This window comes from Cyprinus carpio, chromosome B9 (assembly GCF_018340385.1).
Source record: "Cyprinus carpio isolate SPL01 chromosome B9, ASM1834038v1, whole genome shotgun sequence".
In the NCBI taxonomy this organism is placed as follows: Eukaryota; Metazoa; Chordata; class Actinopteri; order Cypriniformes; family Cyprinidae; genus Cyprinus; species Cyprinus carpio.
Genome location: NC_056605.1, coordinates 19,779,095 through 19,793,134, shown reverse-complemented (window position 1 = coordinate 19,793,134; position 14,040 = coordinate 19,779,095). Strand labels below are relative to the sequence as shown.

General features: G+C 35.6%; 1 protein-coding gene across 1 annotated transcript; it reads left to right on the top strand.

Moving 5' to 3' along the window:
- Positions 1-6,696: 6,696 nt before the first annotated feature.
- LOC109084202 (Krueppel-like factor 5) lies at positions 6,697-12,642 on the top strand. Its single transcript, XM_019098899.2, has 4 exons — positions 6,697-6,976; positions 7,961-8,762; positions 9,413-9,472; positions 10,047-12,642. Exons 2-4 carry the CDS (start codon positions 7,973-7,975, stop codon positions 10,223-10,225), a joined length of 1,029 nt encoding a protein of 342 aa, XP_018954444.1. The 5' UTR covers positions 6,697-6,976; positions 7,961-7,972; the 3' UTR covers positions 10,226-12,642.
- The last annotated feature ends 1,398 nt before the right edge of the window (positions 12,643-14,040 follow it).

Below are 14,040 nucleotides of genomic sequence, written 5' to 3'. Positions count from 1 at the left end.
ATCAGGAAATACAAAAGCGAATAAGCCATGAGTGAAGGTGTTATTTGAATCTACGCTATAGTAATCAAGACTTCTGTACAAAATTAATTACAGAAGTGTCAATGCATAGGCCTACAACATTAACACAGAGAAAGCGTTTCAATAACATTGTAAATTACCTCACGCTCGTTATGTTTTCTTCACTGAGGAAAGCTGAAGAGCGAGTCTCCTTTGGATGCTGATTCTTCTAATTTAATCTGTGAGTCCGTCGGGCCTGTTTGAAGTTATAGCCTACCACATGTTAACCGCTTCCGGTAAGAAGGGAGATATAATATTACTTTATAATAGTAATAATCTCTGTCCTTAAGGGAGCATTCAAGATTATTAATATTTTTGTAGAATCCTGTACATAAAACAAAAATCAACGAAGTAGACGCCAGACGTTAAACTAATTTTGTGTGGAAACAGCTTGTCATTTCTGATCATATTTAACTTGTTTATTACATATTTATTATGGAGTGCGCTATAATTGGTGTTTATTAGGGGAAAAATTAACTAAGTAGGCCTAATATGTCACTGAAAATGTGTAAATCATCCTAAAGAGTTTCACACAGTTGTAAATGCCATTCAAGTATGGTATTATTGCTCAAAGGGATTCTTTCTTTCGTTTTCATAACAGAATGTCCTGTGTCAATATGTTAACCTTCTTACCTATAAGCAAGTTAAGTTTGGAGTGTTTAAAAACAGATTGTATGCAACATTACTTGATTAACATCCTTCTTTGTTTGGGTAAATTTTTTATTCATAAGTGTAGATTTCTGAAAACCACCCCTTCTTTTCCTCACTTCATAAATGACCTTAGCATTATTGCTTAATCCTTGTGTACAATTTCGTGAAATAAGGCTATTACATTATAGTTATTTTTTTCAATGGGTTTAATGCCTCATAGTATCAACACCTTTTGCTAAATTATGTAAATGCATTATTATTATTATTACTACTACTATTATTATTATTAAATAAATTAGAATTTAACTACTGCTATGCAATATAATTACTTTTAGTTATGTCTGCCTTATATATTTGCAACTGTGTATTTTGATATTTCTTACTTTTGTTATCTTAAAGCCTGTTTTGTTTGTACATTTTTTTATTTTTAATTTAAAAAAAAATCTCCTCTTTATTAAGAGAATATGATTCTTTTGTATTACTTTCTATATCTTAAAACCTGTAGTGTTTTATATACTAATATAAAATATTATTTATTCTTTTCATGTAAATTGTTTGCTGGCTGCCATGTTTGCTGATGGAAACTCAGTTCATGGCTCACATGTAGTAATGGTATCCACCAGCAGAGTCAGAAACTGATTCAGCCAAACCTTGACCTCTTGACAAAATCCAGTTGCTTATAGAGTGCTACACTGATGACATATTTTTGTAGGCCAACCCAGACATTAGCTTTGTTCCTCTGAGAAAAAAAAAAGCAAACAAATAAAAAAACACAATAGCATTTTCCATTGGCTTTTCGATTTTTGCAGGCCAAATAAGAAAATAAGATCTGTTACCAGCAGAAGTTAAAATTTTTGCATGTTTTTTTCATACAATCACCAGGAATAAACAAACTTAACCACTGACTCTAACATCATAACAACATAGTTTTCCCTTTTAGTTTCAGTCTTGATTTAACAGACAGTTTCCAAAGTTTGAGTTTAAAATAGTTTGCAAGAATGTGATATAAATACTGATAATGTTTAATGCCCATGACAACCTGTGTTGTTCCATTTAACCACTTGTTACAAGCAAAAACTTGTACAAAACTACAAAAAAATAAAAAAAAAAGTGGTATTACTGGTATATTTCAAGCCAGTGAATAACAACAAGTTTAACTTGTGTCAATCACAAACCCTATTTCAGCCATTTTTAACAAAAACCCATTCAGTAAACCCATTGATTCAGGATGATGAAACCGGATGTGCTCAAATGCAGCACTGCTGCATGCTATAACATTATCCTCCAAGAAGTGACATTATTTTGGTGGAAAAGCAACAACAGTAAGTCTAAGAAGTAAGTCTCAACATTTGTCTTGTTTCAGTACTTAGTGAAAAGGTTTTATGAATAGTTTGACTGTGGGAAACCCCAAAATAATTTTCACATGATTGCTTTTCTCATTACTTTCAAATTATCGTAATTTTGCTTTAACAGCTTCTTAATTAATGTTTTTCTACAGCTAGGCTTGGTGAATTTGAAAGATCAACCATCCACAAAATGATAGCAGCCACACAATTTTTACAGAAATTGGTCTGAACTTACATGAATTTTGATATAGTTAATTGTTTTTAACAGAAATGCCTACTCGCTCCTAAATCCTAATCTGATAGATGCAGTCTTCTTCTTTTTTTTTCACCAAAGCAGTCTAAACAGTCTGCTAGTATTTTTATATAGTTATCCCTCAATATAATTGTGTCCCAACAGTTTGTACTTGTCTAATCTACATTTGCCATGATTAGAAATCCTGAAGAGGCCCATATTCATCAACTAAAGGTAATTCACACATATCTCTCTTTCTATTTTTTCTGTCTGTGTGCTAGTTCACATGTCACATAAACACAAATACTCACATGGATTAAGTAGTTCTTAGTAGTTGCCATCAAGCATTAAATATGATCTTAAAAAGCTCTTTCAGTAAGCCACCCATAATTCCACTGACAATGTGGGCTTCCTGACACACCACACCCTTTAAAACTATAACTTTACATTTGACATTATGACCTGCTTTTTTAAATATCACAAAATATGAATGCAATTGGTGATCAATACAATCCTTTTGAGAAAACATAAAAAATAAACATTGAATTTGAAATTCAGGATCAGATACCTCTTCTTGTGTATGACAATGTTTATTGTAGAGCTTGAGAGAATTTGACCACTTAATGCAAATACTTTCAAAACACCAAAGAGCACACACTGTAAATATGTCATGAATGTAAAATACAACCTATTTACATTATACATGCCATTTTTGCTACTATGATTTTAACCTGAAAATGATTCACAATTCACAATATCTGTGGTAAACAGTTTTTAGTCATGTGAGTTTATTAGTTCATTTACAGTAGATGCTCACTCACATGCTTTGCATTTTCTGAAGTCTGGCATCCAATTGTCGACATATCCTGAGTTTTTAATGACATGCAATATGAATTACTTGCATTCATATGCTGATGTCTGTGTGCCAACATCAACAGATGCTCCCTGGCTGCTGTGATCCTTAAATTCTCTAATGAGCAACAGAAAATACTCGCCTTTGATGCACATTCAATACATAACTAGGTTTAGTGGATCTTGATTTAACATTTGGCAATGTGGCATAGGCATGGCTAAACAAAATTTCTATGTATGTATGTCACAAATAATGTCACAAATAGACTTCATGACTAACACATCAATGAAATGAATTAAAAATCTGTATTTTAGCAGTATTTTAAATGAAAGTCTGCTGTCTACAATTCAGCATACGCCTACTGCAGTCAAACCATTAAAGTAACTTTTTTGTCCACACGATGAAAGTCATTGGGGTCCAAAACTACACTGGACTACAATAATTAAAAAAAGAGAGAGAGAGTGAGAGAGAGAGAATTTGTCAGAATATTTTACCCAGGTATAGTATTTGTTTAATGCTGCAAATGTGAATCAATAGCATTTTTTCAGAAAACCAGGTCTAATTTCACAAAGAGAAACATCAGAGATCTGTCACATTGTTCCAGTTTCAGTGGTTTTTCCGGCCCCAGAACAAATCTCTAAACCTGTCCAACATGTGTCTTTGTTTTTCTTAATATACCTATGTTTGGTTTTCAAATACTTCTGTAAAGTAGGACAATACAGGTTCACATATGAATGATGGGAACGGCCTTTATTTCGACATCACAATTCATTTGTCTTGCTAACACATACTGTAGGCCAACTGTATGTTTCACTTATTGGAATATTGATTTCCTTTCATAATAAAATGAAACTTTCACGCACATTTTTACTAATCACCAACATTCTAATGGATAGAATTGGGGTTTTCTACATATTTAACTAGAGCATGGAATCATCCTTCCACAATTATTCAGCCAGGCAAACAAGCCTGTTTGACTTCCCGTAACTGATCGTTTTTAATTTTTTTGGACATTTTTACAGCATAACAGGTTTTATGAACTAAATTTTCTTCAAGTGACATCTACTTTGTCCACAAATCAGCCTACCAAGGCATTCCAAGTGATCGTTTATGATCGTGTGCTATTTTAATCAAAACATTCCTGATATTTGTCCCTGGCAGCAACTTTGCCTACTTCAACACTTCTCCTAGCATGTTGGCATAGAACACGCAATCCACACAGGCAGCTGCAGTGCAGTCAAGCAGTTTTGCATACCAGCACATATGGCCCAAAGGAGAGAGAGAGAGAGAGAGAGAGAGAGAGAGGAGAGAGAGGGAGGGAGGGAGGGAAGAAGGGAAGGAGGGAAGGAGGGAGGGAGGGAGAATGGGGGTTGGGAAGTTAGGTGGGGTTGAATGGTGTGTTGGAATGAGTTAGGGATGTAGTAGGTAGGAAGGGAGGGAGTGGTTTTAGCTGTGTGGCTTATCTTGACTGATTACCTTCAAGCGTTGTTAGTTGAAACAGCATTATAATTTATAAAGTTAAGATGATAAGGCCATTAATTTAACTTAAAGGGATACTCCACCCCAAAATGAAAATTTTGTCATTGATCACTTGCCCCCATGTCGTTCCAAACCCGTAAAAGCTTTGTTCGTTTTCAGAACACAATTTAAGATATTTTGGATGAAAACTGGGAGGCTTGTGACTATCCCATAGACTGCCAAGTAAGTTACATTGTCATGGCCAGAAAAGTATGAAAGACATCGTTAGAATAGTCTGCCATCAGTAGTTCAACCGTAACGTTATAAAGCGACGAGAATACTTTTTGTATAGTCTCAGCTTGGCTAAACGTCTGATGCATATGGGACCTAAAGTGGAAACACTTCAGGAGTGTCGAAGTCATCATCAGATTGGTTGAAATCTACAGTATTTCCGGGAGACGTGTGTGTCACTTTCTTTAACGTTCTGTCCAGAAACAAAGATGCCGTGACGCCAAACCCCCTCACGAAAGAACAAAGCCATAGTGTTTACAGCTGACATCAGGATCAACTAAACACTGGAGTTTCAAAAGTATGTGAAATATATAAAGTTCGCGGCATAGAATCTTTCAAATACGTCCGAGAGTTTTACACACCGGTCTGTTATTGTGGCGACATTTCCATGCCCCGAAACATGGTGCTGAATGAAACGAACTGTGATTGGTTGTTGGACATGTCGGTCAAACGGCCTCGTGGACAGGCCTTGGCCAATGAAAGCTGCCATGAATTCCAGACCTTCAGCCACAGTCTGAAGGTCTGGCTACGCAAGACTAGATTGCATCCTTAGGGCGCGGATGATACAGAAGAGCATACGCAGCATACGGTGATATGGAGAGACACAGAGGAGACTGTTGACAAAGGAATTGTTAAATAAAGTTGTTATTTTTGTTTTCTTCTCTTACAAAATGTATTCTAGTCACTTCTTAATGTTATGGTTGAACTACTGATGGTAGATGGACTATTCTGACAATGTCTTTTATATTTTGCTGGACCTTGATAGTGTAACTTACTTGGCAGTCTATGGGACAGTCACAAGCCTCCCGGTTTTCATCCAGAATATCTTAAGATTGTGGTCCGAAGACAAACGAAGCTTTTACGAGTTTGGAACGACATGGGGGTAAGTGATTAATGACAAAATTTTCATTTTGGGGTGGAGTATCCCTTTAAACATTTTGGTAGAGAATTTCAGATAATTAGTCTCACTTTATTTGAAATTATAAAAAAGTAAAAATATTAATGGATTAGATAGATAGATAGATAGATAGATAGATAGATAGATAGATAGATAGATAGATAGATAGATAGATAGATAGATAGATAGATAGATAGATAGATAGATAGATAGATAGATAGATAGATAGATAGATAGTTTTTTATTAAAGTTTTTTTTTTAATAAGCATAAATTCCCTAAAAATTTACAGAGAGAATTTATATTCAAGATGATAATATGTATTGTTTTCTAGCAGTAAGCTATTTATTTATTTATTTATTTATTTTCACCGTATCCCACCTTTTAGGCAAACAAATCCTTATATTCCTCTAGATCCTCCCATTTATCTGAACTGGATTGTTGAATTCTATTTTAATTTTAGCTAATGTTTACTGCATTATTTAAGTGGCCATTATGTTATTTTAGTGTTTTGTGTATGTATGTTGGAAACTCTTTATTTGTCACTGTTGCTGGAGAGGCCAATTTTGCTAAACTTTAGGTTACATCTGTGGTTTTATAATTCCAAATATTTTTAATAGCTAAAACAGATTGGTCTTGTAATATATATATATATATATATATATATATATATATATATATATATATATATATATATATATATATATATATATATATATATATATAATATGATTTAATGGCATATACACCACCAAAAAATCTGTTTTAATAATATATAATAATACAATATTTTTTTTTATTACAGTGCATGGCCCAAATTTTATTTTATTTATTTACTTATTTTATTTCTTTGCAAGACTATCGCAGAACCTGTTTGGGTGAATTATTAAATGTATGATGACAAAGCCCCGCCCCGTTTTGAGCCATTGAAACGAGGCAGTTGCATAATTTGTCTTCTTGTCAAACGCGTAAAGCTCTTGACATCTCTGGCAGCCTGTCGTGTCGTTCTCATTTGCGGCATACTGAATGACGTGATCTCCAGTTTATTTCAGCAGAGGACATGCGGTTATGGGCAACGCTTTGTTGATCGGGATCCACGGCTAGAATAAAACACCTCTAAGAACTGAACGAGGCATTGAGAGAGGACGATTACAGTGGATTTAATGACACTTCATCAAAGCATCACATTCTGGTAAAGTGAATCTGTAATTGCATGTTACATTGGTAAACAGTGCTGGGTGTTGTTTTTTTTGCTTTTGATCTAAAACATAACATAATCGCTGAACAGCTTCTATTTTATAGTAATGTTTTGCAATGGTGTTCTGTTCTCCAGTACGTTATACTGTATGCATGAAGCATGCTGGATGAATTGTGCCGAACTCTGCGCTGACCTTAATCTGAAAACTCCATATCAGCAGAGCAGCTGTAGGCTCTAAATTCAGATGGAGTATTTCCTAGTTTATGGATGGCAGAAAAAGAGAGAGAGAGCGCTTGTATGGGGGTTCCTTCTTCGGTGTAAGGTAGCAACAAGCCTGAGTATCTAGAGATGCACACAAGCTGACTAGAAAATGGCAGAATTTTTAATAAATTTGCCCTGATTTTTGAGTTTAAAAGTGTGAAAAAAGTCAGTCAAATTGAAGATGCATTCCTCTAAACTTGTCTTGAAATTCTTAGGAATTTCTGCATTGTTTACTAGAAAGCTTAAAGGATTTATGCCAGAGGGTTATATATAATAAGTGAAGAAAGCTATACGTTAACGTTGCCATGTCAATAACAGTTGCTTAGCTGGATGTATGCAATGTTTTAAGCCAATCAACTGAGTGATAAATAGCATGTGACTAATGACTGTAGAGTGTTATGCTGATGGCACCATAAAAACGCTCACAGAGACCCAAAACCTTCACAGAGAAACTGTTCTGCACTATGTTGTGTACACAGCTTGTGCTTTTAAAAGCCCAATAAAGAATAAGACAATGGTAAAACAATAACACAATGAAATATTTGCATAGAATACAGCAAGATTACAGATACAGCATTTGGCTAACAGGGACATGCTAAGCACCTTAACCTAGAGTTTTGCTATATTTTCAAGGATTATTCAAACAACAAACTTGTTTCTGTTTATGTATTGTATGTTTTTGTGGTGAATGAAAACACATTTTTTTCTGTTCCTCAGATCAAAAGAAACATGGATGGATGGATGCCGCCTCAGTTTCACGCGTTGTCAGACCATAAGAAGTTTTCTCAAGACAATTCCCTCACGATGGACCAAGGCACGCCATACAGCATAAACATGAATGTTTTTTTACCGGACGTCACCTACCTACGGACCGGCATGTGTAGACCCGTGAGGTCCGCGGCACCACAGATAAAGACAGAACCTCTGCATTCGTCTTTCAACTACTCCAGTTGCCACGGCTCGGTTGCTCCCGCCATTACGCATCCAGAGTACACAAACCTCTACAGCCCAGCTACGGAAATGGGTAACAATGTTTACGTCAAGCATGAGACGCCATCCCTCGAATTCACAGATGTTCCACTTTTTCAGCTGTTGAATTCGGAGCTCGAGCCCAATAGTGGCCACCCTTGCACAGATTCCCACAATGCCACATGCCCTCCAATGCCGACATATAACAGCATTCACACACACCCCAGCCAGATTGCAGAACGACCGAATTGTAATATGAGCAGCAGTGGATATTCGCTACCTACCCGGTTTGGTCAGCATTCTCAGAAGAGGGCAGCCTATCTACCACCCTCCCCTCCAAACTCAGAACCGGGCAGCCCGGACAGGAGAAAAGAACTCATACAGAACTTATCGCCACCTCCGTCATATGCTGCCAGCATGGCGTCTAAAATGGCAGGTCTTACCCCTGGACCAGCACTTTCTGGCCAAACACAAGCAGTACCTGCCCAATACAACCGCAGAAACAATCCCGATCTAGACAAAAGGAGAATACATCACTGTGATGTACCAGGTGAGATTTAGCATCTAGACACTTAAGTTTGTGACTATAGTATGCACTGTATTTGAAAAGTAACATTCAAGGCCTTAAAAGGAAGCTGCGGCTTTTCCACATAGTCCATATGACGCAGTGCAGGCTTAAATCACTATTCAGATGATTTAATGTTGCTGAATAGATATTGTGAACTCACATGACTAAACTTTGGGCAATTACCGGTCTCTAGGTTGGACTTTGACTGACTAAGAGGCTTAGGACACAATGGTGAAACCTTTTGACATTGTATATGAGGCTGCTGGACAAGTCAGAGCTGGCCAGAATGTTAGTTCAAAGGGTAGTTCACCCCAAAATGGAAATTTCCTCACCCTTGTATTGTTCCAAGCCTGCGTGACATTATTATTTCTGTGGAACACAAAAGAAAATATTTGGAAGAACTTCTTTCACTTTTTTTTATGGACAAAAACACTGAGACTTTTTCCAAAAATATCTGCTTTTGTGTTTCTCAGAAAACAGAAAGTCATGCAGGTTTTGAACAAAATGAGGTTGAAGAAATTCATTTACAGAATATAATTTTTTTGGCAAACTATCCCAATAATGTTTATATAATGTATATGAGCTTAAGAGTTATGGTATGTATTAACATTTATTTTATTCTTATGCATCAGGATGTAAGAAGGTCTACACCAAGTCCTCACATTTGAAGGCCCATTTACGTACTCACACAGGTAAGACATTTAATAAACGTTATCACACAAAATCAGAGCTGTTCACACAATCGTCAGTGTGGTATTGCTGTCACATAATGTGTGGCAATAACATTTAATTGAATATAAAAATATACATTAGTAATAAAACCAGAGATTACAGAATTCACAAGTTTTCAGTTCAAGTCATTTAGTCCGCAAATTTTCTAGCAAAAAATGCTAAAAATTTTACAAGGAACCTTCTAAAAACAACTAAAACATATCTTTTCCAACTGAAGTGATGAAGTGAAGTCACAGATATGGTGATGGATTCATAATACTAATTACTTGTCAGAGTCCTTTTGAATGATTCGTTAAAAGGACTGGCTCATAAGGGTCATTTCAAGGGTCATGAAAGGTACATTTATTTGATTCTCTAAAAAGAACCAGATTTGACATTTGTTTGTGAACCAGCCTATACCGGTCAGGCTTATTGTGTGCAGCCTATGAGTGTGACTCTACAGAAAGCCATTATTACGCAGTACACAGCATTTTATCTCATCAAATTTTGGTGGTGTTCTCCCCTCAACCTGTATTGGCGTGTGTTTTGTTGCAGGCGAAAAGCCTTACAAGTGCTCATGGGAGGGGTGCGACTGGCGATTCGCCCGCTCTGACGAGCTAACGCGCCACTTCAGGAAGCACACGGGGGCCAAACCTTTCCAGTGCGCCATATGTAGCCGTTGCTTCTCCCGATCAGACCACCTGGCCCTCCACATGAAAAGACACCAGAACTAGAGCCGCCTGCTCTCGTTGTTCTGACGGTGCCGCGGGAGGGCTATCAGGACCTCTGTTGATGATACTAATTAGGATTTGGGTGTGTTGGTTAATCTTGGGTTTTGGCAGTTCATCAGGTACAACAGGACCAAACCCTGCCGTCGGTACGGCTCCTGTGGCCACAAAACCAGCTAATTGATGAGAACTTGGCTCATTTGCCAGATGGGACATTCTTTTGACATGCTTGTTTGTTTCTTTGTCTGCATACTTTGAGGTCATCATTTATGACATAACTACTTTTAATGTGCCTTTTTTACCTTGTAGAATGGAGGTACCATGTAAAATGTACAATGTTCAAAAACTTGTGGGCAGTTTTAATCTTCTTCAAAGCAATATTCCAGATTTAATAAGTTAAGATCAATTGACTTCATTTGTGGCATAATGATGATCATGTTAAACACACAAAAATAAGGTTGATTTTGTGGCTATACTATTGAAACATTGAGACTTTTAACGTTTACGAGATTGGCCCCATTGACTTCTGTTGTAACCCATATTTTGGAAGTTGAAATGAATTGTAATTGTAATCAACATTATGCCACAGGTTCTGTCAAGTGAGTTTAACTTTTATTGAACCCAGAATATTTCTGTAAATGACTACTCATAGTTGTATCTCAAGGTAAATGATAAAATACACTGTAGTCTTGGTTGTAGAACCAAACTGCAGAACAGTCATGAGAATGTGAGCCACAAACGCTGAGTCACAATGAATTAATGTCTCTTAAAAGCAGCACTTGATAAGAAACAGAGCTTCAGAAATTTGTGCGGGAGCCGCCATGTAATTAGAAAATTAAATGTAGCTTCAGAACACCAAAGAGTTGGATGAAGTCCAAACTATGATATATTTAAAGGGGATTTGCTTTATGTAGGCAAAATGTTTGAAAGAGCACAATCTGAAGATTGATTGAACTCCTTTATGTTAATTCCTGTGTTTTACTGAAATGCAATAAGTGGTACAAATGCTGTATTTTCCTGGCAAGAGGAGAGGTCAGATATCGATTACTTCCATAGTTGTTTATTTTCCTTACTATGCATTTGTTTGGGATAAATGATAGCTTTAAATGTACATATAACGTGTATTTATTTTGCACAGATTTTTTTTTATTATTTTTTTTTTTTATTTCTATTTTATAAAATGTAACTCAACGCTTACATAAAATGAGCAGCGGGCTACTGGGAAGTGGTTTTAGAAATCTTTGTTCAAACTAATAGTGCTCTAAATGGCCGCATTATGTGGAACAATGTGGCAGCTGATTGTTTACATTAGTTGGTTTGGCTTATGGTGTGTGTTACATCTGTATGTGTGGCCCCATAAAACCTCTTATTTTCCATCACAGTGATAAAAATGTTTTCCGCCTTATTTTTCAGAGATTGCAAATGCGTAACAGAAGGGACTCGTTACACATGACAATCTGATGTTGTTCCTGAGATGAAAGTAAAATAGATTGGGGACATATGGAGTTTGTTTTTATCTGAGGTAATGTAATACGAGGATCCACAATGTTAATGTTTTAGAGAGAGAGAGAGAGGAAGAACATATAGCTCTATTCTACATTTGTAACTAGAAGTTTCTTCATTTGGTGACCAAAACCGAAAGAGAAAAATTTTAACTGCTGTTATTAAAGGTTCAAACTGCTTAAGTGTAAAATGTTAAACACACCCATTAATCACTCTAATTTGCACCACTTAGATGAGTACAGTTAATGTTTAATGCATACATCATTACTGTTATTACACATAATATGGAGGCAGGTCTTTAAAGTCTTAGTCTGTCAGGTTAAACTGGAGTGTCCAGTCATCCTGGCTCACATGTGATTAGGTGAATAAATGGAGGTGTGGTTACAGTTGCTAATACGGGCTGTCAGGTTTGAAAAGTTAAAAGTTGATGGTATTGAGTGGTAACACCCAATTAAATGATACTATAATTATCTCGCCTGTATACAAATCTCTGAGTAACAGTAGAAATGCCTCAGTCATGAAAATAACCTGACATTTCCACAATGCATTCTTTTCATCAATAGGGTGTATATCCTTTTCTGAATCAGTTCTTACATGAGCGACCAATTCTGAAAATGAACAATTCACTTTTTTCCTCCGCTTAATATGAGTTCAGTACTATATACTGATGTTATTGTCCAGAAATAAATCACAGTTAGGCCCACACAGGAACAAATACACCAAAAACATCAAGTGAATAGACTGTATGTTGTTGTATTGTTAAAGAAACCTTCTCTCCAGGATTATATGTGGAGTTATCACAGAACTTCAGAAGTATGTATGCAACTAAGATGGAATGGTGGAGGATTTTTTTAGTGTTTATCAAATAAAGGTACAATTTTGAAATAAAATACAAGTCAGTTACCACTTTTGACAATGTATTGTCCAGTGTACGGTGTGAGTTTTATTTGTCTGGCCTCTTTTTAGCAGAGGTTAGCATGTTAGCTGCATGCTAAGTCAGCACATGTCACATTGTGCTTCAAAGTAAAGACTCGCTGGCCAAACAGAGTGATGCTATTTGATTATTAGTAATTGCCAGCTAGTAACTTTAAGATTCTTTGTTATATAATACTTGTTAAACATGGAATCAGCCCAGCTGCTTTGTCTCTGAGGAAGATTGTTATCGTGAAGTGGATGCCTTCATGTTTCTTTGAAAAGACCTGTGTCAATAGGAAACTCATTTATTTTCTTTCATGGAAAGGAACAATAGTTTAATTCACTATTTGACCTGACATTTAGATGATCTTTGCAGATGAGAGTATGGATCAAACAGTAGCTCATCTGTGATCCTCTTTAGTGAATGCCATTTAGGATCACTGTGTTGCTCGTACCCTGAAAGCAATATCAGTGGAAATGTTTCATACTACTCAAAAAATTTAGTAATTTTATTTATATGTTGTTCATCTGACTAAAAGTTTTATTTGCACATCCTATGTTTATAGTTATAAAAAGGCCCTGAAGTTGTGTGGATAAATATTCTAACAAATCAAAATGTTGGGGATTTTAAAATTACGCTCACCAAGGCTGCATTTACTTTAACAAAATGACAGTAATATTGTGAAACATTACTACAATCTTCTATTTTAATATATTTTATTAAGCATTTTATTCCTGTGATGGAAAAGCTGAATTTTTAGCAGCCATTACTTTAGTCTTCGGTGTCTTAATCTTTCAGAAATTATTTGGTGCTATTATCAATTCTGAAAACAGTTGTGCTCAACATTTCTGTGAAAACCACAATACATGTTTCAGGATTCTTATAATACAAAGTTCAAAAGAACAGCATATATTTTAAATATTTTGTAACATTATAAATCATTTTTTGATCAATGCCCTGGCTGAATGCTGTAAGTGATTAACTTCTTTATAAAAATCGAATTAAAAAAAAAAAAAAAAAAACACTAAACTTTTGAATGATAGTGTATTTCTAGAGCTTTCATGATGTCAATTATTATTTAATGTGGTAGCTTTAGTACTTATTAGCTTGTTAGGAACTAGCGTATTGTTTTGTTACTCAAATCCAAAATAGTATAAAAACCTTTTAAAGATTTCTCATGGGAATCCATGGGGCAAGAATGCAAATCAAGTGAACGTAAATACATGAGTTTATGCCAATATGTTCCATACAAAATGCAAGTTTATTAACTTCCATGCCTCCAATTAGATTATCAAACAAGTATAATCAATTTCAATTCACAGCTCAATCTTCTGGAAAAAAAGAAAATGAAAGAAAATACAGAGAATAGCAAAAGCACAGAATATTTAGACAACTTCTGGAG